Source organism: Aotus nancymaae, unplaced genomic scaffold, assembly GCF_030222135.1.
Source record: "Aotus nancymaae isolate 86718 unplaced genomic scaffold, 86718_ANA_hifiasm-v0.15.2.pri h1tg000032l_0, whole genome shotgun sequence".
NCBI lineage: Eukaryota > Metazoa > Chordata > Mammalia > Primates > Aotidae > Aotus > Aotus nancymaae.
Window position 1 is genome coordinate 10,890,430 of NW_026988445.1, and position 26,246 is coordinate 10,916,675.

The 26,246-nt window shown below is 39.2% G+C and overlaps 1 protein-coding gene across 9 annotated transcripts in view; it reads left to right on the forward strand.

Annotated features, from left to right (window-relative positions):
- Nucleotides 1-25,075, forward strand: part of DISP1 (dispatched RND transporter family member 1) — a 164,873-nt gene extending 139,798 nt beyond the window's left edge. For all 9 annotated transcript variants that reach the window (XM_064383543.1, XM_064383536.1, XM_012459739.2 and 6 more), the window contains 6 exons: nucleotides 656-685; nucleotides 8,876-8,999; nucleotides 9,798-9,925; nucleotides 10,283-10,380; nucleotides 12,862-12,959; nucleotides 21,468-25,075. In XM_064383543.1, coding sequence (XP_064239613.1) covers nucleotides 656-685; nucleotides 8,876-8,999; nucleotides 9,798-9,925; nucleotides 10,283-10,380; nucleotides 12,862-12,959; nucleotides 21,468-25,052 — 4,063 coding nt within the window. In that variant the 3' untranslated portion in view covers nucleotides 25,053-25,075. The remainder of the gene's footprint in view (nucleotides 1-655; nucleotides 686-8,875; nucleotides 9,000-9,797; nucleotides 9,926-10,282; nucleotides 10,381-12,861; nucleotides 12,960-21,467) is intronic.
- The last annotated feature ends 1,171 nt before the right edge of the window (nucleotides 25,076-26,246 follow it).

Consider the following 26,246-nt stretch of genomic DNA (forward strand, 5'->3'; position numbering starts at 1 on the left):
AATCTGGTGGAAATACAGAGTTTGGAGGTTGAGACTGAGTTTGGAGTTTTTTTAGCAAGCTTATACTATATCTGGGAGGCGAGGTATAGAGGATGAGAGGGAATAATGAAACGAACTATGGGAAAGAGCTGATTGGAAATACAAGCCCTTAGCTGTTGAAGTGGATTGTGAAGTTAAATATTAAGAAATTGAAAAATGGAGAAGCAGCTGGTATCTTGAAGAGGGAATAGAATATTTCTAGTACAAGAAGGTATTAATGTCCTATTTTTTTAAGTGTTAGAATCTTTGCTACGTAAGGAAGCAGCTTAGATTGGAGACTTAGGGATGTGGATTCCTGTTACGAGAGAGAAGACTGAATCTGGTAGCTATAGATCTCAGAGAAGAATACTGTACAGTGTAACTATGATTCCATCAGGAGAGGGTGATACGGAGTCTGGGAAGGTTCTGCCTCCTGACTAGCCACTAGAGCTCTCTCTACTAGTATGTAAAGTGGCCAACATTCCTTGTTTAAAATCTCTCAAATAGATTGTCTTTTTTAACACTTCCAGGATTCTTTGTAATAGAGATAAGCAAAATGTTCAGTACATATGTAAAGACTTTGTTTATGTTATGATGCTTTGTTTTTGATCATTTTTCCTTTGCTTTTTTTTTTCAGACCATCCAGACCTTTCAAGTTACCAAAAAGGTAAAGTAATCTGGGTTATCTTATTAAATAATAAACTTACCTGCATGCTTTTTCCCATCTAGTATTTTCTCCATACTTTGCTGTTCTTTCCACTTTCCTCATTCATATTTTTATGAAAGAAAAATAAATTTCCCATGAGTTGGCTGCTTGAGGAATTCCATATCTCCAAAAGTGGTTTTAATCTTAAGCTAGATTTCTAACCCTATTAAGTTCTATTTGTGTCTAGGGCTGGTGCAGTGTGTCATGCTTATAATACCAGCACTTTGAGAGGCCGAGGTGGGTGGGTCAACTGAGGTCAGGAGTTTGGGACCAGCCTGGCCAACATGGCAAAACTCCATCTCTACCAAAAATCCAAAAATTAGCCAGGCATGGTGGCACGTGCCTATAGTTCCAGCTACTCGGGAGGCTGAAGCAGGAGAATCACTTGAACCTGGGAAGTGGCAGTTGCAGTAACCCAAGATTATGCTACTATACTCGAGCCTGGAGTACAGTGAGACTCTGTCTCAAAAAAGTAATAATAGTAAAATAAAATCTATTTGTGTGAAAAGTAATAATAATAAAATAAAATCTATTTGTGTGTAAACATTTATATTTGTCTAATTATTTTGCATTCCCTCCTCAGTGGATTGGCTTCTCAGTGGCTTTCTTAGTGAGGAAAGAGATACTGTTCTGCCAACTACCATGACTTGAATTCATGGCAGTTTATTTCAGAGAAGTTGTCTTTTTTAAAAAAAAAAAATCTTTTTACCAATGGAAGTATTCTGTTATGTGAAAGTGTTTAAGGCTTATCTTTCAATAGAGAAAATTTTAAATAGATAAGAGTTCCTGAAAAGAAGCATTTTCTCATCAGATGTTCTTACACATTGTAATTCCAGATATAATGTCATTACATTTAAGAATTCTAAGCCTGTAATCCCAGCACTTTGGGAGGCCGAGGCGGGTGGATCACTAGGTCAAGAGATCGAGACCATCCTGGTCAACATGGTGAAACCCCGTCTCTACTAATACAAAAAAAAAATTAGCTGGGCATGGTGGCGCGTGCCTGTAATCCCAGCTACTCAGGAGGCTGAGGCAGGAGAATTGCCTGAACCCGGGAGGCGGAGGTTGCGGTGAGCCGAGATCGCGCCATTGCACTCCAGCCTGGGTAACGAGAGCGAAACTCCGTCTCAAAAAAAAAAAAAAAAAAAAAAAAAAAAGAATTCTAAGTGAATTGGGCACGGTGGCTCGTGTCTGCAATCCCAGCATTTTGGGAGGCCGAGGTGGGCAGATCACCTGAGGTCAGGAATTCAAGACCAGCCTCACTAACATGGTGAAACCCTGTCTCTACAAAAATACAAAAATTAGCCGGGCATGATGGCAGGTCCCTGTAATCCCAGCTACTTGGGAGTCTGAGGTGGGAGAACCACTTGAACCTGGGAGGTGGACGTTACAGTGAGCCAAGATTGTGCCATTGCACTCCAGCCTGGGGGACAGAGCAAGACTCTGTTTGTTTTATTTTAAAAAAAGCGAAATTCTAAGTGATCTTTGAAATTCAGTTGCCAAAGAAGTTCAGATGCTGATAACACTGAAGCCTGCCTCAAGGGAGTTATCCTCTCTTTGAAGTGAAATTACTACATAAATATTAATTAGTAAACTCTCCTATTTAAAAAAATTATTTAAAAAATTGTGATAAAATATACAAATAGGCCAGGTGCAGTGACTCACGCCTGTAATCCCAACACTTTGGGAGGCTGAAGCAGGCAGATCATTTGAGGTCAGGAGTTTGAGACCAGCCAGGGCAACATGAGGACACCTGTTTCTACAAAAAAATACAAAAAGTTAGCCAGCCATGGTGGTTTGCGCCTGTAGTCCCAGCTACTCAGAAGGCTGTGGTGGGAGGATCTCTTAAGCCCAGGAAGCAGAGTTTATACATAGCTGAAATACACCACTGTACCCCAACCTGGGTGCCAGAGCCAGACCCTGTCTCAAAATAAAATAAAATAAAATAAATATATATAGAGAGAGAGAGAAAGAGAGCACTCATATATATAATATGTATAACAGGGTTATATGTTATATATAACATAGGTTTATACGTTATATAACAGGTTTATATGATATATAGTTATGTTGATATGCTTTAAATGTTATGTTTATATGTGTTTATACATTGTATATATAACATGTTTATATGTGTTGCATATATAACATATATGTTGCCTTTTAACCATTTTTAAGAGTACAGTTCATTGGCATTATGTACATTCACATTGTTGTATAACCATCACCACCATCCATTTCCAGAACTTTTTTCTCTTGTAAAACTGAAATTCTATACCCATTAGACATTAACTCCCCATTTTCCCCTACTCCCAGGCCTAGCAACTATCATTCTGCTTTCTGTCTCAATGGGTTTGACTGCTCTAAGTACCTTGTATCAGTAGAATCCTACAGTATTTATCCTTTTGTGACTGGCTTATTTCATTTAGTATAATGTCTTCCAGGTTCATTCATGTTGTAGCATGTATTAGAATCTCCTTTTTTAAGGCTGAATAATATTCCATTGTATGTATATATTATATTTTGTTTATCCAATTCCCTTTTCATTTTTGCAAAAATAAATAAAAGAGAAAAAATAAGGGAAAGAGGTATGCAAGTGAATATGGCATATTAAGAAAATGAATTTCTACTTTTCTATAAGTAATAGGGCTTTTGCAAATAACTAAAAATTTTACTTTGAAAAGATTCATTCCCAGTTATTAAATTGGTATTATTAAGCAAAGTTCTAATATCTTTTAAGTACATATGCATATAAATACAACTTCTTCAGCAAAGCCTTTCCTGATTCCCCTTTTGCACCTTGGCTGGAACTTACTGCTTCCCTTGTTGAATTCACAAAACGTTTCATCTGTACCCCTCTAAAAACCACGTTGTTGTTTTTTTTTAACCTGTCTTGTAGATACTTGTGTGCCTGTCTTATTTTCTGTATTAGGCTGTAAATTCCCTGAGGGCAAGATCCAAGTCTGCCATTTGTGTATTCCCAGGATGCCTTGCATCCTTACTATTTAATGCTAACTGTTGGATGAATTTGTTACGTCACAAGAAAAAAAGAGTTGTATATTTTTTTTTTTTTAATTTTCAAACTTCAATCACTCTTCCCACTAAGTTGATAGTTGGTGCCATTGGAAAAGTTATGACTTAATAACATTTTGAAATGCCTATCTTTAAAGGACAAGAGGAATAAGAGTTATTAAGGGAAACAAAGGAATAAAGCAAAGGAGAAGGGATTTTGGAAGAAAGAGGTAGCTAACAGTGTTAAATACTGCTCAGGTCAAGGGAGATAAAAGCCAAGAATAGTTAGTTGACTTGGGCAATTCAGAAGAGTCATGAGAGCAAGAGCCAGACTGTAAGGGGTTGAAGATCCAGTGGTGGTTGAGGAAAAGGAAGCCTCTGGTATGGGGCACTGACTTACACCATCTGAAACACGGTTTTCTGCTCAGAGGGAAGAGAAAAAAGAAGGCAGCAAAGAACAAGGGAAACAAATATTTGTAAGCTAAGAGGAAAATTTATTATATGGGGGTATGTTATTGTAATATAAATAACCCACTTAAAATTGGCCCCCATTTTAATGTCACTTGAGCATAAGTTGGCTCTATAAGATACTTTGTTTATTTGTTTTAACAGTTATTTCTAATCTGTTTCCAGAATAAATCCAATAATAAGGTCACTGAAAACATCTGACTGTATTTGAGGGACTTCCATTGAGTACCAGTGAAAACTCCAGCATGGCAGTAACACCTGGACCAGGATACCAGGCAGCATGCCTGCTAACTTAGATCCACAGTTCACCCACGAACGTGTTTCATTGCCTCTGTTACTTCTGTTTTTTCTTCTGTAAAAGGAGAATGAGCCCTTCAGATCTGTCTCCTATTTGAGACTTAACCTATTGAGAAAATGATGTGAACTCTTATACAGCAATGCCCTGCAAAGAGCGGGCCCTAACCTCAGCAGCTAGTAAGTACAGCAGTAGGGCCTCCAGGAAAACTGTCACCTGGTCTTTCACTGGAAAATGACTACCTGCTGTAAGCCAGGTGTTACAGAGATGGGCTGCATTTACCATTATATTGTGGTGTCTAAAGATTTTCAATATTAGAGCAGGTGGACGAAAGACAAGGATTTGATATGCAGAAGAATACAGTATAGTTAAAAGAATGGTTCCTTTGAAAATTCTTCTGCACATGTGGTTCACTTTTCAAAGAGAATTATGTACAGGATATAGATATATATATAGCGCATCATCAAATATATATATATATATATGTTTGTGAGATTTATAGGCCATTTTTAATTTCCTTTACTTCTCCAATTTTCCTACTTTATTAGATTTTTATCTTGATATTACAGCCATTGTCTGGATTTCACATTGCACATGCAAGTCTGTTTCCCATGTGGTACCCACAGCTATACTATATATATATACTTCACATAGATAGCAGGAGGAGTAGAATTAGCCTCAGCAATTTTGTGGTGTTGAGGAGAAACACTTGTTTGAGTAACACTTACTCAGAATGATTGGGCTTTCCCCCATGGTGTTTTATATACTCAGGTGGTGATCCCATTTCTTAAGTGTGAACAGTTATCTCTAGGAAGGGTTAGCGTGTGAAACATCTGCTGTGTAAGGAAGTAGAATTGTAATATAGTAAGGTTAAATGTGTTTGGAAGAAATGTGCTGAAATCACTAATGCCATAAAGTTTCCATATGTAGTCAGCGCACGTATATGGTGTGTAGCACTGCTGTAAAATTAAAACCAAATGTTTTCAAAGGAAAGAAAAGCAATTATTGAATGGGGTTTTGAAGGTCGCTATACATGTGTGTGCAGATTTTTCAAGAACACAAAATAAAAAGTCATTATATGGGTAAATTAAACCACAGTATGAATACTACGCAATTTGGGGCCTACTGCCCTCTATTGATAACATGTTAGTGAGTAAAAATGCATAACTTCTGATTCATTTGAGAGAAAATGGATCCATTTAAAATAAAATGTAATGAATAACCATGTAAGCCTGGGGCCATTTTCATTTCACAGGGCTGATATTTTAATGGTCTAAAATGTAAAGGACTCTTTTTAAGTCTGAAGCAATGAATGTAGTCTCAAATGTGCTGTTGAGACAGAGGACTTTGCTTCAAAACTAGTGACTTTCATCTTAGTTTGCATTTGGTGGAAGAGGAAATAAAGTGAGGAGAATATTATTGCACAGGGTGTGTTCTAGACATGTGAAAGCTTCTAGTCACTTGGTGTTTACATTTGAACAACCACAATCAACTTATTGTCATTTGTATGTCTTTATTATATTCAGAATTATCCTAAAAGGTTATTCTGCCTTATCTGGCATCATTTTTCCTGAATGAGTTTTTAAATCCAAAATTTGCAATGTAGTGAATAACGTTCAAACTTGGAACCTGTATGATTTTGCATAGAGAAATTAACTACTAGTAGGGCTGGGAATTTTTAATTGTAAGTGTTAGGAAACAGACATTTGTGGCAAGTGTAGTTATTCCTAATGTTTCTAGTTACTCTTGTGTCTAAAGAAAGAAATGACAACACAGAGATTAAAAGGCCTGACTCTAGAACCAGACTATCTAGGTTCCTAGTTTTGTGACATCGAATAAGTTCTATAACTTGTCTGTGCCTCAGTTTCATCTTAAAGGGTGGTTTTGAGAATTGAACGAGATGATAATTTATGTAAAGTACAAGAGAAACTGGTATTCTGAATAAGGGCAGCCTTGTATGTATGTGTGTAGGTGTTTATTTTTATAAGATTTATTTTTGTTTCTTTTCCTTCCTTCCTTCCTTCCTTCCTTCCTTCCTTCCTTCCTTCCTTCCTTCCCTCCTTTCCTCCCTCCCTACCTCCCTCCCTCCTTCCTTCCTTCCCTCCTTCCTTCCTCAGAATGTTGCTCACCCAGGAATGCAGTGATGTGATCTCTGCTCACTGCAACCTCCGCCTCCTGAGTTCAAGTAATTCTTCTGCCTCAGCCTCCCAAGTAGCTAGGACTACAGGCATGTGCCACCACACCTGGCTAATTTTTGTATTTTTGTAGAGACGGAGTTTCACCATGTTGGCCAGGCTGGTATTGAACTCCTGACCTCAGGTGATCCGCCTGCCTCGGCCTCCCAAAGTGTTGGGATTACGGGTGTGAGCCACCCAGTCTGGCCTTATAAGATTACTTTAAAAGAGCAGCAGTGAAAAATGCTTGTCCACATGCTCCCTTAAAGCATAATTATGCTGTATTTTAATGTCCTTATTAGAATTATAATTTGAAGGAAATATCCCCCCGAAGCCAGATCTCTACAGTTAAGACAGCAGATTATAAAAACTGGCAATCTATTCTTAGAGACATATAGCAGCTTTTATTCAGACTGATATTTAGAGCCACCAGACTTATTTGAAACTACTAGCATGATTTTGAAGAAATAACTGAGAAATATATGAGTAAGAATCCTATTTCAGATGAGTCAGAAATAGCCATTGCAGCAGCCAAATGAGCTAACATTGTTGAGAATTTGAGAGTAGTGGTCCACAAATTAAGTATTTTGTCTTGCTTTTCTTCTTCTAATAAAGATTCAAGAAACCAGAAGTTTGCAGGATGCATTTTGAATTTCGAAGAAAGTTTGGTTTAGTCAGCTTCTGTTGGGCACTCAGTTATCATATTAAGACTTGGAAGTGGGCCGGGCGCGGTGGCTCAAGCCTGTAATCCCAGCACTTTGGGAGGCCGAGGCGGGTGGATCACGAGGTCAAGAGATCGAGACCATCCTGGTCAACATTGTGAAACCCCGTCTCTACTAATACAAAAAAATTAGCTGGGCATGGTGGCGCGTGCCTGTAATCCCAGCTACTCAGGAAGCTGAGGCAGGAGAATTGCCTGAACCCGGGAGGCGGAGGTTGCGGTGAGCCGAGATCGCGCCATTGCACTCCAGCCTGGGTAACAAGAGCGAAACTCCGACTCAAAAAAAAAAAAAAAAAAAAAAAAAAAAAAAAAAAAAAGACTTGGAAGTGTCGGCCAGGCGCAGTGGCTCATGCCTGGCATCCCAGCACTTTGGGAGGCCGAGGTGGGCAGATCACAAGCTCAGGAGTTCGAGACCAGCCTGGTCAACATGGTGAAACCCCATCCTTACTAAAAATACAAAAATTATCTGGGTGTGGTGGTGGGTGCCTGTAATCCCAGCTACTCGGGAGGCTGAGGCAGGGGAATCACTTGAACCTGCGAGGCCGAGGTTTCAGAGAGCCAAGATCATGCCATTGCACTCCAGCCTGGGCAACAGAGCAAGACTCTGTCTCAAAAAAAAAAAAAAAAAAAGACTTGGAAGTGTTCAAAATAATAACATGTGATCCCGGACCTTATGGAAGGGATAAAGGAACGGGTCTTTCAATGTGAGGTAACAAATGAGGGTGTGGGAAGCGCATCTGGAAGAGAGGGCCCAATGGTAGGATTTGGTAATAGAGACAGTTCTCCACATGTGGAAGGAGATAAAGCCAGATTGTAGTAGCTAGAGAGTACAAGCACCGGGTGTTTGTTTATTTGGTCAATAGATAGTTATTGATCACCTTCTAAAAGGTTCTGAAAGATAGTACACTAAATGAATCAGACAAGAATTTCTGCCCGCATGGAACTCACATATCTAGTGGATAGATTCACTGCAGTTTCAGGTGGAAGGAAAGTTACAGGTTTATGGGAAGTGTTTGGTTTGGTTAAGATTTGCACTACATGAACCTGTTTATAGACAGTTCTTTAAGAACTGCGAGAGTGAAGGTGTGGAGAAAGGGAATAACTAGAGAAACAAAAGTTCTGATAGAGACGGCAAAGAGAATGGATCTTGTGTTAAAATTTTCTCTCCACTAATGAAGTGTATATTTTATATCTACTTCACAGGCATAGATGTAGATATAAAATGTTACTTGTCATATATGAACGTTATTCTGACTCTCAGTAGCCTGGGGCATAAAGTGCTACTTTATCACAGAAATGAGGAGACAATGATCTTGTAACTTTCTACTACAATTACATACAAATACTTATAATCCCATTAGATATTTTATTGATAAATACCTGTATTTGCTCTAAAATACAAAGATTTAACTAATTGCTCTGTTAGGTAGCTAAAATATTTCTGCAAAGGGCCTTCCTTGTGACTTCTTTGTGTTCTGTAGTTATGCAGCCCTGATAGCCGACTGGCCGGTGGGGGTCCTGGGCATGTGCACCATGTTTATCGTGGTCTGTGCCTTGGTTGGAATATTAGTCCCAGAGCTTCCTGACTTCTCTGATCCATTGCTGGTAAGTAGCATTTATGTTTTCTTTAGCCTAAAATCATCTCCAAAAAGTATGTATTTTAATACATGTTGCATTATGTTATTTAGTAACCCATTTCTTTAAAAACCTCAAGCTATCAGTAAGCAGACAACAATTCTCTTTCTGAAAAGTAAAGACATTGCTTTATCTGTATTATCAGGTTTTTCAAAGGTCAAGGAACTTGCTTAACCTCAAAAATCTGGAAGGTTTCCTTCTTGGTCCCCATGTTTAAGCTAAAAAGCAATAAGTTGGAGAATTTGCCTTCTATAAAAATATTCTCGTAAAGTCTTTAACGCTATCTCTGTTTTCTGCCAGAGAAGTTAAAGGAATTTCAGTATTACTAACAGATAGCAGAGTCCATTTTTAAGTAAATGTTTCTCTGGATTGGAATAATGAAGAAAATATGATCCAGGATAATGATACACTCTTTGTAAAAATACTAACAATGCATAACATGATATAATTTGATCATAATTTTCATAAGATAAAAATAAATATTTACTAAATGCTTAGGCATAAGTTGGAAAGATAAACTTCTGATACTTTTTTTCCTCTTTCCTTAGCCATGTAACATACCAAAGAATCAAACTGTTTTGTCACAGCAAATAGGTGATCACAAGGCATCTTGTTTTAATGCAGTCACCTCTGGAGGAATTATGAGGAACAGCTGTATTTTCTGTTGAAAGCTATACATCACTTTGACATTGCTTTCCCAAGCTTTTATTGTAACTATACTTAGTCTGAAATGAAATACACTAATGAGAGCTTGTAATTTTGCCTTAGGGTTTTGAACCAAGAGGAACAGCAATAGGCCAGAGATTGGTCACATGGAATAATATGGTGAATAATACAGGATACAAAGCAACATTAGCAAATTATCCCTTTAAATATGCCGATGAACAAGCCAAAAGGTAATGGATCATTTATTTTTATATAACTTTTAGACAAAACATTGCTTAATGAATTCCTCTTCAAATACTGCCTGAACAAAAAGTTTAAATGTAAAATGTATGGCTCAAAAATCTTTGCCACTGAGTTTAACTTTTCATTGTGTTTTAAGGTTTTGTGTAGTAGGATGAAAAGGTAAGATTTTCTTTATTTTTTTTTTTTTAGAAGTGAGAAAATTAATGTTGGTTGCTTTTAATCCTTTCAACTTAATATCAAGGAATAAGCAGGTCATAGCTTTGAGGAAGTCCTGTTTTCAGTATGCTTATCAGCCTTGAAATGGCTCGAACTTTATCGAAGATCAAATTGTTGTTCCATTTCAGCCATCGGGATGATAGATGGTCAGATGATCATTATGAAAGAGAGAAAAGAGAAGTTGACTGGAACTTCCACAAAGACAGCTTTTTCTGCGACGTTCCAAGTGAGTGGCTTCGTAGATGAGCAAACACCTCAGTGGTTTCCTAGCATTTACAATTGAACGTGATCATAGTCTAGACTGATAGTCATGTGTGCCTAGTCACACAGCCTCACTGTTGCTGTTGAACCTAAAGAAATTTTAGCTAACTTTTACTTCTCTAGTTTAGTCAATCACTAGTCTGAATTTATTATATTATTAAAATTAATGAAAAAAGTAATGTTTGAGTTTTCTCATTTTAAGGAAGATATATAATGAAATTCTCAACCTTGCCCAGCATTTCAATTCTTTTTAAAAATTCCTTGTACTATTTATTTCTAGATCAAATATAGGTACATATTTTTGGATTAAACCTTGAAATAATCTGTTGAATTATTTAAAAATTATTTAAAGTTCTGATTCATTCAAAAATGAATCAGAAAATGATTTTAAGTTCTGATTCATTCAAAAAGCATATACTATATTAAGAGCCTTCTGTACGCTGCTTTATCACTAGGCAGTAGAGATAGAGAGGTGAAAAAAATAAAGTCCAGAGGTTCAAAGTTTGAATGCCTCAGGGGCCTGGCATATAATACAAATGAATAAAGCTAGCTAGGTATGACAAGAGAAGTGATGGTAATTGAGGAACACTAAGGAACATCTGCCACATATAAAGAAGTCGGCTGCTACCTAGCTGCAGCAAAAGATGGTCTTCTAGAAATGAGGGCCCAAATGTTGCAAGAACTTGCCAGAGGTCAGAAATCCAGATTATAATGTGGAATCATCAGATCTGTAAATATTGGCAACAAATTCACTACCCAGAATTTGCTGTAACATCAAGTCAGCCTGATTACTCTGCAGCTTCCAGGGAAGAAGGAAGGCACAGCCTAGAAGAAATGAATAGAAGTATGTAAGCCGTTGATTAGCTATAGTGATTAGGATTGAGGAATTGTGGATATCATCATTTTTAATTAAGTGAATATTAACATTAAAGTTCTTTTGATTTCAGCTTTTGCTGTTGTTGTTGAAAATCCTTCTTAAATGTATGTTTTCCTGTCTTATTAAAACACCTAATCGAACACTAGATGACCTGATTGGATCGTTGATGTTTCTGGAGCTTACCAAGTCTCAGGGTCTTCATTTTGATCACTTACTCTGTATAGTAATAGATAGTAGAAGATTAGGCAGAATCTTATGCTGATCCTGGAAAGCAATACATGTTTCGTTTTTTGTCTCTTCTCTTAAAAAAAAAATTAGGAAGTTATACTCTGGTTACTTGCATATTCTGGCTGGTTTATTTCTGTCAATCAAAGTGATACTATATATTATTGCTTAACCAACATCTGTTAGTTATGATCTTAACCAGGAAAAACATTACCAAATTCATGAAGTATAGTCTTGTTTACATTTCAGTAGTCAACACTAAATATTGTCTCATAAGTATATTCCACCATGACTAAAGCCATTACCAGCTCTATGTAAATGAAATGTTTGCGTTTCCACCAGGTGGATTTTGCTCTCCAAAATCAGTCAACATAAGATAATAGCCAAAACTTCATGATCATAAATAAAACCTTTTGTAATAAAGCTTTATTCATAAATTTACCAGCTGATTTGTTAGCACAATTAGGCATTTTAATTAACATAAAATTAATCTTTGTTTTATGTGGTTCATTTTTTAAATATGTGATTCATATTGTTTTTGTTCTGAGAATGCAGAAACAATATTGTTGGGTACCTATTATTATCTCATTTAATTCTTACAAGTATTTGAGATAGATATGCTGTCTTCATTTTACAAATGAGGAACCACGGCTCAAAGAAGTTGTTAGTTGCCTAAGGTCACATAGCTAGTAAATGACAGGACCTGGTTATACCCTAATCTGACTTTAAAGACTATGCATGCTCTTTCTGGTATAACATAAAACCTCACTTATTCAGAAATATATTTTATGTTAATCTGAGTTTCAAAATATTTATTCTAGACTCTAGTATACCAGAGAGACTATGTACTCAACCAGAATATGGCCAGTATTCTGTACTTAGTTGACTGTTTTTAGTGCTTTTAAATTTGTCACCCACCATCTCTCCTCTCGAGTTAACTGCCAGGGAGAACATCCCTATAATCCATTCTTGGTATTCCTAGTGCATCTTTTTTTATTATGGTGATGTATTGTGAAATTAAGAGGGATATATTCAATTAGTTTCCTGTTGTAAATTCTTATGGATTTACCTTCCTAATTATAGTCTGATCAAAAATAGACTTGCCATATAATTCATACAATTTTAACTTGTAGTGAGTAGACAAAGGCTTTGCGCTAAGACAATATTATGGCATTGCTTTTTTCTTTCTTTCTTTTAACATTTTCTCCTGGAATTTGTCAAAGGAAAGAATTTCCTGCTGCTAATGAATCATCCATGTGGTTTCCCAGTTTGAATTATTTCTGAATCCTGAGTCATATGAAATAAATACATAAACCTTTTCTTTCCTTTTTTTCATATCACCAGGTGACCGATATTCCAGAGTGGTATTTACTTCATCTGGAGGGGAGACATTATGGAATTTACCTGCAATTAAATCAATGTGCAATGTAGATAATTCCAGGGTATGTAAAATAAAACTAAAATCTCCTTAACACAAATAAGGTTGTATTATTGAAACTCCTTTGTCTGATCAGATGAAGTACTTAAGAGGCTTACCTACTGAGGAGGAAACTCCAGCAGGCCAGCTTTGCATTCTCTCAGATCCCAGGATCAAAGTGTCCATGTTTCCTTCCCCAACTTTAAAACATACCATCTTCCTTTTTCTTCCCAATTCATGATCTCTGGCTGTTGATAGTGTTTTCTGTTATTTCACAGAATATTTCTTTTCAGTATAGTATTTAAGACTGTTTTTATTCTTTTGTTGTATGTTGATTTCCTAACCTAGTTTCATTGTTCCCTATTTCCCGCCCTGAGGCAGTTGTCAGCATCTTAATTATGCAATTAAATGCCTGCCTCTCTGGCAATTCAGTGGGTCATTTGGGCCTGTGACCTCAAAGGGAACTTTAGGGAGCAGGCTGGGAAATGGGACATCAAAGAGCATAAATATAGTATCTATGTAACTGGCGAGAGTAATCCAATCCAGATTGCCCCGAATGCCAAACACCTTGCTGCTTTGGGAGACACCGGGATGCAAGAAGACAGGCGCTCTGTCTCTCAGTCTTCTCTAGAGCCAAAAACATGTCAGCACCAGAAAATGTAGTGAGCTGCTAGGTTTGGAAGAGCTGTCAATTTTATATGTTCAGGGTTGATTTCTCTAAATAGAAACTGCTATCTGATGTTACTAATAAACTTGTCCGAGCATAGCAACCGGCATAAAAGGAACTCTTTGTGTTCTCAGCATAGCGCTAAAATGTAAAATAACTGGTTAGTTAAAAATCGAATCTTGTGCCCTGTTGAGAGCTAGCCTGACAACCTGATGCAGTCACCTGTTCTATCAACAGGGAAATTTCTTAATGAAATAAGTGGTAGAAAGGAAAGAAGAGATTACCTAAACCAACAGTCTCATTGTACTAACACGAGTACCTTCTAAGAACTAAGTATCTTAACCAGGTAACCTAGTTAGATGGTCCCAGATTGCCTAGATGTACCCCATCCTTCATTCTAAGAGGCTGTTTGCACGTTTTGAAAATGACTTTCCAGTCGATTAAGTTATCAGGATTTTCTGTCAGTGCCATCTTCCTTTCACATAGACCAAAGCCACAGACAATCTATCAACAGACCAAAGTTTCTTAATTGGTGATCAATTTTTATTTGTCCTATTTTCTTTTCTACAGCTATCAGTTCCTTATTTGAAGGTTATGAACCTATTTCTCCTTGTCATGCATTAGTATACTTCTTATACAGAAAGTTAACTCAAAAGTTGTAAATGTGTAGCAATATTTACCATGTGCAAGACTTTATGCTAGGTACTTGTACATCACTCACAATGGATCTGTGACCATGGAATTTATAATGCATTTTCACAGATGATAAATTAAGCTTAGAGAAGCTAAGCCAGTCTGGTTACAGACCTTGGATGAGTGCAGTTCATTAACTGCTATTCCTTCTTGTCTTCATTCTTCTACCTTTGGTTGATCTTCAGACCTTCCCTTTCCTGAAGACTCTGAGTGATTGAATTCACTCAGTTAATTAATAGCTGATATTTAGTGAGTATTTACCGTGTGCTAGGAAGTGTTCTAAATACTTTAGTAGGTTATTTCATTTAATCCTCATGACAGTGTTAATGAATTAAACACTAAATAGCCAATTTTCTAGTTGAGGAGAGTTCACATTTGTGGTCAGGGGCACATCCAGGATTGGAACCCATCCAGGATTGGAACCCAGCCAAGTTGAACTCCGGAGTCTGCCTTTATCCACCCTGCTTTATGCTTCCAGTGAGGAAGATACCGCCTCCATTTATTTTCCCGTATATGCCATTTCCGACACAAATGAAGCTTAAAAAGTCATTGTGGTCTGGAATAGTATCCTTTTTTTCTTAAAAGAACTGGCAGTTTATTCCATGAGTACGTGTTAGACTCTGAGATTCAAAAACCAGTGAGCAACACTATGCCATGATAGCTTTCATAAATAAAAGTAGTATATCCTTTCATCTCTCTCTCTCTGTGTATGTATGTATGTATATATATTTGTAAACTACCTCAACATGATGATTTAGATAGATAGATGATAAAAATCATCATGTTGAGGTAGTTTACAAAAAAGCATATGCAAAGGATAAGATAAATAAGTTGAATGAATCACATGAAGGGAAAACAATTGGAGGAAAATAATAAAGCTAAGGATGAGATTTAGCATATGATAATACATACCCACAATCTTGTACATTTGCTAATGGGAGCCACAAACTTACCTCTAACCTCCCAGCAGCCAGAGGAAAAAGGATTTCACAATTAGTAACAAAAGTCATATAAAGAAGGTAATAAATTTTGTTTGTTTGTTTGTTTTTTGAGACGGAGTTTCGCTTTTGTTACCCAGGCTGGAGTGCAATGGCCCGATCTCGGCTCACCGCAACCTCCGCCTCCTGGGTTCAGGCAATTCTCCTGCCTCAGCCTCCTGAGTAGCTGGGATTACAGGCACGTGCCACCATGCCCAGCTAATTTTTTTGTATTTTTAGTAGAGACAGGGTTTCACCATGTTGACCAGGATGGTCTCAATCTCTTGACCTCGTGATCCACCCGCCTCGGCCTCCCAAAGTGAATAAATTTGTTTTTTAGAAACCCAGCTTTTCCTCCTGCTGAGGCGGGAGGAGACAGTTCCCCCACAGTCTTCATAAAAGAAGTGTGGGTCCAGGTATGGTGGTTCACTCCTGTAATCCCAGCCCTTTGGGAGCCCGAGGCGGCGGATTACCCAAGGTCAGGAGTTCAAGACCAGGCTGGCTAACATGGTGAAACCCCATCTCTACTAAAAATACAAAAATTAGCTGGACATGATGGCATGTGCCTGTAATCCCAGCTACTCAAGAGGCTGAGGCAGGAGAATCTCTTGAACCCGGGAAGTGGAGTTTGCAGTGAGCTGAGATCATGCCATTGCACTCCAGCCTAGGTGTTACAGTGAGACTCTATCTCAAAAAAAGAAAAAGTGTGATGCTGTGTACAAAATTCTTAACAGTGTGCTTAGAAGAGATACAATATTAACATTCAGCTGATTTGCAAAACATAGGTAGGCTGGTAGCAAGAAAACATTATAACAACATCATTTCTATAAGAGATCAAAGCAATGAAATCTAAGTATGTGGCTTTCTAGTGGTTTAGCTTGTTGCATGTGCATAGTTTAGACAATCTAAAGGAATAGATGTGCTCTGCTTGTCTAAGTCTGTCTTTCTACAGAGTTGATGATAAGGATCGGGCAGCTGTGAGTTTAATTTGTAATCCCTGGCAAGATCAGTACAACTACATGTTTTTAGTACGTATTTTCTGAGTCATCAACTAAGAGCATTATCTCTATACTTTGGCAGTTAATTAGGAAGAGAGTAGTACTGTGGTCCTCTTGTGAGAATTTGAGAAACAGACTCAAGACACATGTCAAAATGAATGGTTGGTATGGCCAGTTATAGATCCATATCAACAAATGAATAAATAGGTGATCAAAGCCGCAAAAGTCTACCTCAAAGAGTATGGTTATCATTTTAACTTTTTAAATACTGTTTTTACCAATTATAACACCTTTGTATTCTAGTCTCAAACTCTGCTATGAACCTGGAATAATAAATCTTTCTTATAGCGATAATATGTTAATCTGATAACTTAAGTAATAACTATTGGTTAACATTTCAGCTTTCAGATTTTTACTGTACCTTTTTTTGAGTCTCCCAGTTCAAGACAGTGTTAGGGTTTTTAGTTGTTACAGTGGTTTGAGCAGACTTGTCCTAAGACTACTTGGCAGTTGTTCCTCTCCCCCAACCCCAAATCCTGGTCGTTGTACTGAAGTACTTGATTATTAACAACTATGAAGTTAAATGGGGCATAACCGAGTGATAGAGAGCAGACGACCTTAATTGTTGGTGGGTTGACTCCAGAAAACGTCTGGTAATTAGTATAATATCTCAGTGAGACCAGATGTTTCAATTGTCGCCTGCCTGTGTTTACAGCACATTTAGTTCAAACTCCAGATTTTGTTTAAATTACATGCCATTTATACTCATAATTCAGACAGCATTGGTTTCCAAAAGTGATAGCTTCTGTTTCTGATCCTGTTGTCTGCCTCCTAACAGAAATGCTTGTTTTCTTACACACTTTCCAAAGGAGCTTCAGTTGATTCCCCTGCTCTTCTTCACTACCTCTTTCTGCCCTTTGACATCCTAAGGGACACAATGGTGTCATTAGTAACCAGAAGTGAGTCTCTCTAATCTTGACTCTGCTGGAAACCATTTACTTGTTCCATAGTCTTTGTACATTGTAGAAGTTGGAGCTCTGAGGACTCAGCTTATAAAGGGATTTGAAATTTGTTGTCAGAGACTCTGTTTACTAGGGTAACTTTTGTGGACAGCTGGCAAACCCCTGAAGCTTAGAAGATCCGAGAAACGTATTTTCCCATTCTTGTTTTAAAGAGGAGTACAGAGCCCTTGCTTTTTCTTTTCTCTCTAGGCTCCCCTTAAACATTTAATACATACGGAGTTTTGTTATGTGGGGAAGGAGAGTCCAGCAGTCAATTGAACCTGGTATTAAGAGCTTAATTTTTCTCCCTTTTATTCTTTTCTCAGCTTCTTAAAATATCTCCAACTCAGCCAATAGTTTTAAAAGTTAAGATACCATTTAAAACTCTCTGCTGGCTTCTTCTTTTTCTCTCTTCTCTTCCTTTACCTTCTATTTTAAGTCAACTCCACCCCTGCCACTATCTAACTAGGGAAGTGTGCAAAAACATGTTATAACCACAAAAACACAATGATTCCCTTAAACATCCATTTTGTGAATAACTAGAATTAGAAGGCTATATTCCTCATGAGAGTTACAAGAAGTTGCTTCCACTAACTCCATTTTTATTTTTACAAACTTCAAAGATTTTGAAATTATTCCTTCCAAGAATATGGTAGAATATCTGTGTTCTGCATGAAGACATACCTGCTTTCCAGTCTCTTTAAGCCCCACAATGTAATACATGCTTCTGTGTGTCTGTATCTCAGTCACATGTGATTAAGTTAGTGCCATTGCCACATCACACTTAAAGACTTGGGTACTTTCTCTGTAGGTCACCATAAGCCCTTACATACAATACCATACTTCTCACTTTGAGTTACAGTTATTTATTCCTGTGTCTGATTTCCCTGCCACACTGAGAACAATTTGAGAGGAAGAACAACTGTGCCTTATTCATCTTGTGTAGATGCTTAGTAAGTTTTTTTTGAATGGATGAATAGACCAAGAACATATGACTTTACTCTGGAAAAGTATAGATAATTCCTTGAACTCCATTCCTTTAAATTCAGGGTACCGGCTTCCAACTCAGGGTAGAGAACACCAGTCATGATGTCTTTTCTCTGTCCTTTCTTCTTAGCCCGTATGAGTTCTCGAAACTGGTTTCCCAAAGGTTGAGCATCAATCAGTACCACCTTTGAATTGGAGGATTGGTTCCCCAGTGACTTACTAGCACTGGTTTTTAATAGCAGCCATCAAAATAGTGTGTAGTCTGTGTTTATAATGTCTAACTTCTTTTATTTTGAGATGGAGTTTCGCTCTTGTTGCCCAGGCTGGAGTGCAATGGCACAGTCTCAGCTCACCGCAACCTCCACCTCCCAGGTTCAAGCAATTCTCCTGCCTCAGCCTCCCAAGTAGCTGGGATTACAGGCATGCACCACCATGCCCAGCTAATTTTGTATTTTCAGTAGAGACGGGGTTTCTCCATGTTGGTCAGGCTGGTCTTGAACTCCCAACCTCAGGTGATCCTCTCACCTCGGCCTCCCAAAGTGTTGGGAATGCAGATGTGAGTCACCATGCCTGGCCTATAATATCTAACTTCTTAATCTTTGGTCAACTATGCACATTTAAAAATGTGCTATTATTTGAAAAGGTTATTCAAGGACAGAATTCTGTGCTTTCTCTCCCAGTTTTAGTTGGCAATTCCATGTCCTTTATCTTTGGCATTTGGTTATTTCAGCAATTACAGGTATTTTCCTTCTAGCTGATAATGAATTTCACAATGGATACAGTTCATTTTCTTCTATCTGAAAACTGTCAGACATTGGGGTTGCATTACCTTTCATTCAGTTCATCAAGCTGACTAGTGGTTTGTATGTTACTTCTTTATAGGTTGAAACTGGTAATCTGCCATGAAAACCAGTGAGATGCCATTCCAGGGTTTCCTGTTATTAGGTGGCTCAGTTTTCCCTAAGTTAGAATGTGTGAATGTTTTTACCTGGAAACTGTCAAGTATGAATTATCCAGTTTATGGAATGTTTACGATTGCTCCTCAAAAATGAGCTTTAAAATGAAGCCTTTGTTAAAGTTAATATTATTGTAGTACATTTGAACAATAACCTTTAGGGTTCAATTTTCTTTACCCTCAATAGAGTATCTTTAGAAAAACAAACAACTTTTTATTATGGAAACTCTCCAGCATATACAAAAGTAGAGAAATAGTATAAGGAACTGTTGAAGTAGGTCACCCAGCTTCCACAGTTCTCAACACATGGCCAGTCCTGTTTCATCTATACCCCACCCCCACAGTAATCCTGGAAAGTCCCAGGAAAGTCTCTTGACAGAGTTCAGGGAGCAGAGGTAACTTGGTTCTTGGGTGAGTCCAGGTTCTAAAGAGGTGATTCATGCCAGCTTTTCCTCTCCTTTGAGAAGACATTTCAATGCATGATAGATAAAGCCTAGTTTAATCTAGGTAAAGAGTGTTTTTTTTTTTTTTTTTTTGAGCCGGAGTTTTGCTCTTGTTACCCAGGCTGGAGCGCAATGGCGCGATCTCGGCTCACCGCAATCTCCGCCTCCTGGGTTCAGGCAATTCTCCTGCCTCAGCCTCCTGAGTAGCTGGGATTACAGGCACACGCCACCGTGCCCAGCTAATTTTTTGTATTAGTAGAGACGGGGTTTCACCATGTTGACCAGGATGGTCTCGATCTCTTGACCTCGTGATCCACCCGCCTCGGCCTCCCAAGTAAAGAGTGTTTTTAATCCTACTAGAAAAAAAAATGTTCACTCCTTCTTTGAACTTTGGAGTTTCTTCCCTGGAGCAGCCTTTGGTAAATAGAGATGAGAGAAACTGATAGGACCAGGTCATCTTTAGTTCTGGTGCTCCTAAAGAGAAGTCTCTGGTGAGGCTCAGGAGAAGAGGAATATTTCTTATTCTCACCTCAGAGAAGAGGGGCTACTCGTCTAGTATACAGGATGGAATGGTATAAACTTCATCATAATCTAGCAAACCAGTGATGGAACAATTTTTCAGTTTTTTATAACACCAGCCATAAGACGGAAAGCCTTCTCTAGGAATAGTGTTTAAAATGAAATACTGTCCACAACATGCAGTAGGCCCTCATTTACCAAAAGAGAAAGTTCTCAAAAGAAGGATTTGTCAATTTGAATAAACTGTATGGAAGAAATAATTAAATTCTTAAGCATTTATTTTATTGTATATACCAATTTTTAAAAATCAGATATAAATCATACTTTAATCTAGAAACATTTCCCTCTTCTACTCATACTTCAGGAAACAATTTTATTCCAAACTTTTATGCTTCTTGACATCAGCACTTTTGATATTACTGGGGTCACTTTTGATTCACCAAACAGTTTTTGTCTTAGTCTGTTTGGGCTTCTATGACAAAATACCTCAGACTGGGTAATTTATAAACAACGAAAATTTATTTCTTATAGTTCTAGAGTCTGGGAAGTTCAAGATCAAGAAATAAGCAGATTCGGTCTGGTGAGGACCTGTTCCTCATAGATGGGACATTCTGTGTCATCTGGCCTCTTATGAAAGCACTAATCCCATTCATGAGGGCTCCTCCCTTGTGATTTAGTCATCTCCCAAAAAGCCACACCTCCTAACACTAACACTGGGAATTAGGTTTCAACTTGAATTTGGGAGGAGCACAAACATTCAGACCAAAGCAGCTTCTCTAAGGAATATCATCTTTGCTTCTAACTGTGTTGATTGAAATACAGTACTTTAGTCACCAACAGTTTCATGCTGATAACCTAGGCAAAACCACAAATTTGTTTCATATATCAATTGTACGGTTGTTTTCATAATCCTTTACATGTATATACTTAAGCTTCACAACCTATCCACTTTATTGCTTTTTAAAGTGACTTTGAAAAGAGTTGTTGACTAAATAGGTGTTAATTTGATCTCCTTTGAAACTAGCTTTGGTTGAAGTTGTTCATACCTGCATGTCATCCCCAAACAGTAGTTTTTAATCAGAAGAAAGTAACCTAAAGGGTGTCCTGTAAATGAGACCATTTGGGGGAAGTATCTCACCCTGCATTCAAACTGATTCCTAATTTAAGAGGAAAATTGTTTAGCTTTTGTAACTTTCCCTGTCCCTCGAGGTCACCTCAGTTCAGACCTTTCCAGTTTGAACGATGGTGAACGGATTTAAGTTGAAGTCCTTCTGCTTGTCTCTGTCTCTACAGATCAGATCTCATCCCCAGTTTGGCGATCTTTGCCAGAGGACCACTGCTGCCTCCTGCTGCCCCAGCTGGACGCTGGGGAACTACATCGCCATTCTGAACAACAGATCGTCCTGTCAGAAAATAGTCGAGCGAGACGTTTCTCATACCTTGAAGCTGCTTCGGACTTGTGCCAAACACTACCAAAATGGCACTCTGGGACCAGACTGCTGGGACATGGCAGCCAGAAGGAAGGACCAGCTCAAGTGCACCAATGTGCCCCGCAAATGTACCAAGTACAATGCCGTGTACCAGATCCTCCATTACTTGGTGGACAAAGACTTTATAACCCCAAAGACAACTGACTATGCCACACCAGCTTTAAAATACAGCATGCTTTTTTCTCCCACAGAGAAAGGGGAGAGCATGATGAACATTTACTTGGACAACTTTGAAAACTGGAACTCTTCTGACGGCGTGACTACCATCACCGGGATTGAGTTTGGTATCAAACACAGTTTGTTTCAGGATTATCTTCTAATGGATACTGTGTATCCTGCCATAGCCATTGTGATTGTCCTTTTAGTCATGTGCGTCTACACCAAGTCCATGTTTATCACGCTGATGACAATGTTTGCAATAATCAGTTCTTTGATTGTTTCCTATTTTCTCTATCGCGTAGTATTTCACTTCGAATTTTTTCCTTTTATGAACCTCACTGCCCTCATTATTTTGGTTGGAATTGGAGCGGATGATGCTTTTGTCCTGTGTGATGTTTGGAACTACACCAAATTTGATAAGCCTCATGCGGAAACCTCAGAAACAGTAAGCATCACCTTGCAGCACGCTGCCCTCTCCATGTTTGTCACCAGTTTTACCACTGCTGCTGCCTTTTACGCTAACTATGTTAGCAACATTACAGCAATCAGATGCTTTGGGGTGTATGCGGGGACAGCTATATTGGTGAATTATGTTTTGATGGTCACGTGGCTTCCCGCAGTTGTCGTGCTGCATGAACGGTATCTTCTTAATATATTCACTTGCTTCAAAAAGCCCCAGCAGCAAATATACGATAACAAAAGCTGCTGGACAGTGGCTTGCCAGAAGTGCCACAAAGTACTCTTTGCCGCTTCAGAAGCATCTCGAATTTTTTTTGAAAAGGTGTTGCCGTGCATTGTCATTAAGTTTCGCTACCTTTGGCTGTTTTGGTTCCTTGCCTTAACCATAGGTGGGGCCTACATTGTATGTATAAATCCAAAGATGAAACTGCCCTCGCTGGAGTTATCCGAGTTCCAGGTGTTCAGGTCGTCTCATCCTTTTGAGCGTTACGATGCTGAATACAAAAAGCTTTTCATGTTTGAACGTGTTCACCATGGCGAGGAGCTCCACATGCCCATCACAGTAATCTGGGGCGTGTCCCCAGAAGACAACGGCAATCCACTAAATCCCAAGAACAAAGGGAAGCTGACATTAGATAGCAGCTTTAACATCGCCAGCCCTGCTTCCCAGGCCTGGATTTTGCACTTCTGTCAAAAACTGAGAAACCAAACATTCTTTTACCAGACTGATGAACAGGACTTCACCAGCTGCTTCATTGAGACATTCAAACAGTGGATGGAGAACCAGGACTGTGATGAGCCTGCCCTGTACCCGTGCTGCAGCCACTGGAGCTTCCCCTATAAGCAAGAGATTTTTGAACTGTGCATCAAGAGAGCTATCATGGAGCTGGAAAGGAGTACAGGGTACCATTTGTATAAGAAAACCCCAGGGCCAAGGTTTGATATCAATGATACTATTAGGGCAGTGGTGTTAGAGTTCCAGAGTACCTACCTCTTCACACTGGCTTATGAAAAGATGCATCAGTTTTATAAAGAGGTGGACTCGTGGATATCCAATGAGCTGAGTTCGGCCCCTGAAGGCCTCAGCAATGGTTGGTTTGTCAGCAATCTGGAGTTCTATGACCTCCAGGATAGTCTCTCCGATGGCACCCTCATTGCCATGGGGCTGTCAGTTGCTGTTGCATTTAGCGTGATGCTGCTGACAACTTGGAACATCATCATAAGCCTTTATGCCATCATTTCGATTGCTGGAACGATCTTTGTCACTGTCGGTTCTCTTGTCCTGCTGGGTTGGGAGCTAAATGTGTTGGAATCTGTCACCATTTCAGTTGCCGTTGGCTTGTCTGTAGACTTCGCCGTCCATTATGGGGTTGCCTACCGCTTGGCTCCAGATCCCGACCGAGAAGGCAAGGTGATCTTCTCTCTGAGCCGCATGGGCTCTGCGATTGCCATGGCTGCCCTGACCACCTTCGTGGCTGGGGCCATGATGATGCCCTCCACCGTTCTAGCTTACACCCAGCTAGGCACCTTCATGATGCTCATCATGTGTATCAGTTGGGCTTTTGCCACCTTCTTTTTCCAGTGCATGTGTCGGTGCCTTGGACCACAGGGTACGTGTGGTCAAATTCCTTTACCTAGAAAACTACAGTGCAGTGCCTTTTCCCATGCCTTGTCTACAAGTCCTAGTGACAAGGGACAGAGCAAAACACATACCATAAATGCTTATCATTTAGATCCTAGGGGCCCAAAATCTGAACTGGAGCATGAGTTTTATGAATTAGAACCTCTGGCTTCCCACAGCTCCACTGCCTCTGAGAAGACCACTTATGAAGAAACGCACATCTGCTCTGAATTTTTCAACAGCCAAGCAAAGAATTTAGGGATACCTGTGCTCGCAGCTTACAACAGTGAGCTCAGCAAAAGCACCAAAAATGACACTGGCTCTGCCTTGCTGCAGCCCTCTCTTGAACAGCACACTATGTGTCACTTCTTCTCTCTGAATCAGAGATGTAGCTGCCCAAATGCCTACAAATGCTTGAAATATGGCCCACACTCTTGCCAGCAGATGGGAGACTGCTTGTGCCACCAGTGTGCTCCTACTGCTAGCAGCTTTGTCCAGCTCCAAAACGGCGTGGCACCTCTGAAGGTCACACACCAAGCCGCCGAGGGCTTTGTGCACCCCCTCATGCACATCCACCCCTGTCCCTGCCTGCAGGGCAGAGTAAAGCCAGCTGGGATGCAGAATTCTCTGCCTACAAATATTTACCTCCACCCAGCGCAGCAAATTCAGGCCCAAGAAAAAATTGGCAAGACCAATGTACACAGTCTTCAGAGCACAGAAGAGCATCTTCCAAAGATGGCAGCGCCATCGTCGTTTATCTGCGGAAGCACTGGATCATTACTCAAAACGTGTTGCGACCCCGAGAATAAACAAAGGGAACACTGTAAAAATAGAGACGTGGGAAGTAGGGAGAGCAGTGGAGAGACAGAAAACAAGCCAGGAGGGAAAGTGGAGCTGAGCTTGTCGCGGACGGATGCAAGTGTGAACTCAGAACATTTAAACCAGAATGAACCAAAAGTCATATTTAATCATTTAATGGGGGAGGCTGGTTGTAGGTCCTGCCCAAACAATTCACAAAGTTGTGGCAGAATTGTGAGAATGAAGTGCAGTTCTGTGGACTGTCAAATGCCAAACATTGAAGCCAATGTGCCTGCTGTATTAACACACTCAGAACTTTCTGGTGAAAGTTTGTTAATAAAAACACTATAATAAATACAGCATTCAGTGCAGAACCAGTGCCTCAATTATTCTTTTCAAATGGAAGTAAAATCCAGAGGCTTAGAAAAGAAGCCCGAAAATAGAGCAACAAGCGTGTTTCACGTTAACAGTTATAGAATATTTTTATATTATGTAGGAACAAACGAACTTACAAATCTGCTGAGTGCATTAGGTTGTCGGATTGGATGATGATTGGATTTTGTATTTTCAAAAAGTATTGTTTTTTACATTTATGCCCAGCTTGAAAAATAATTGTCTCTCTTTCGACCCTCCCACTGCTGTGAATCAGAGATTTAAAGTTTGAATTACCTAGACATTTCCGTTCTCCCCGGCCACCGTATTCACCTGATGTACTCATTCTAGAGTATTTGGTGGGCAGGAATCAGGATTTTTGATTGCTCAGCATGAATACTAGGAATTGCTCTAATTTTAATAGAGCCACTTAAGTTGGGATTCAAGAACTAAAAAACATTAAAATGTACGTTTTTGGTGAAGCCTTATGTGAAAAATCAATTGCCAAGCACCTTAATAACGCATCCCATGTGCCTGCTTCAGTAGACTTCACATGAAGCCACACTTACATCCACATCAGTGTCTTTTCCACTTTAGCCAAAATGTACAGTTGTTCAGTTATTAGAGCTATTAACTCAGGAGCCACGAGCATCATCTGTGTCAGGCCACAATTATGTTAGAGGCACAGAAGGAAAGGCATGAATGAAGAGATGTGATCACGCGAAATAGTTCTGTTCTTCACAAGATACATTGCATGATGACAAAGATAGATCCAGGTCAGGTGAGCATTCAGAGCAAGGGAACTCGTATGAAGCTTTACTTCCAACTCTGCCCCTAAGGGGCCATGTTTAGAAGGCTTCTTTCTCCTTTGTTAAAGAGTGTCTCAAGACACGTGAGGATTATTTTCTTATGCAGCTAACACCTGGAAATGCTAAGCCTTCAGGCAGCATCTTAAATGACACTTGGGTATCTCATGTTAGATCAGTCTACAGTAATTGAGCCGCTGGATCCTGCTTTCTTGATAATGCTTCAGATGACAGCCCTCATCACAGGGTGTCATCTGATCCTTTGTGCATTCCAGCCCCATCCTGGAAGTGTTCCTCTGCATTCCGCTTCCCTCTGGAATTCTACCTCCAATTTGGTCCTGCGAAGAAAACAGTGGAAATATTTGTA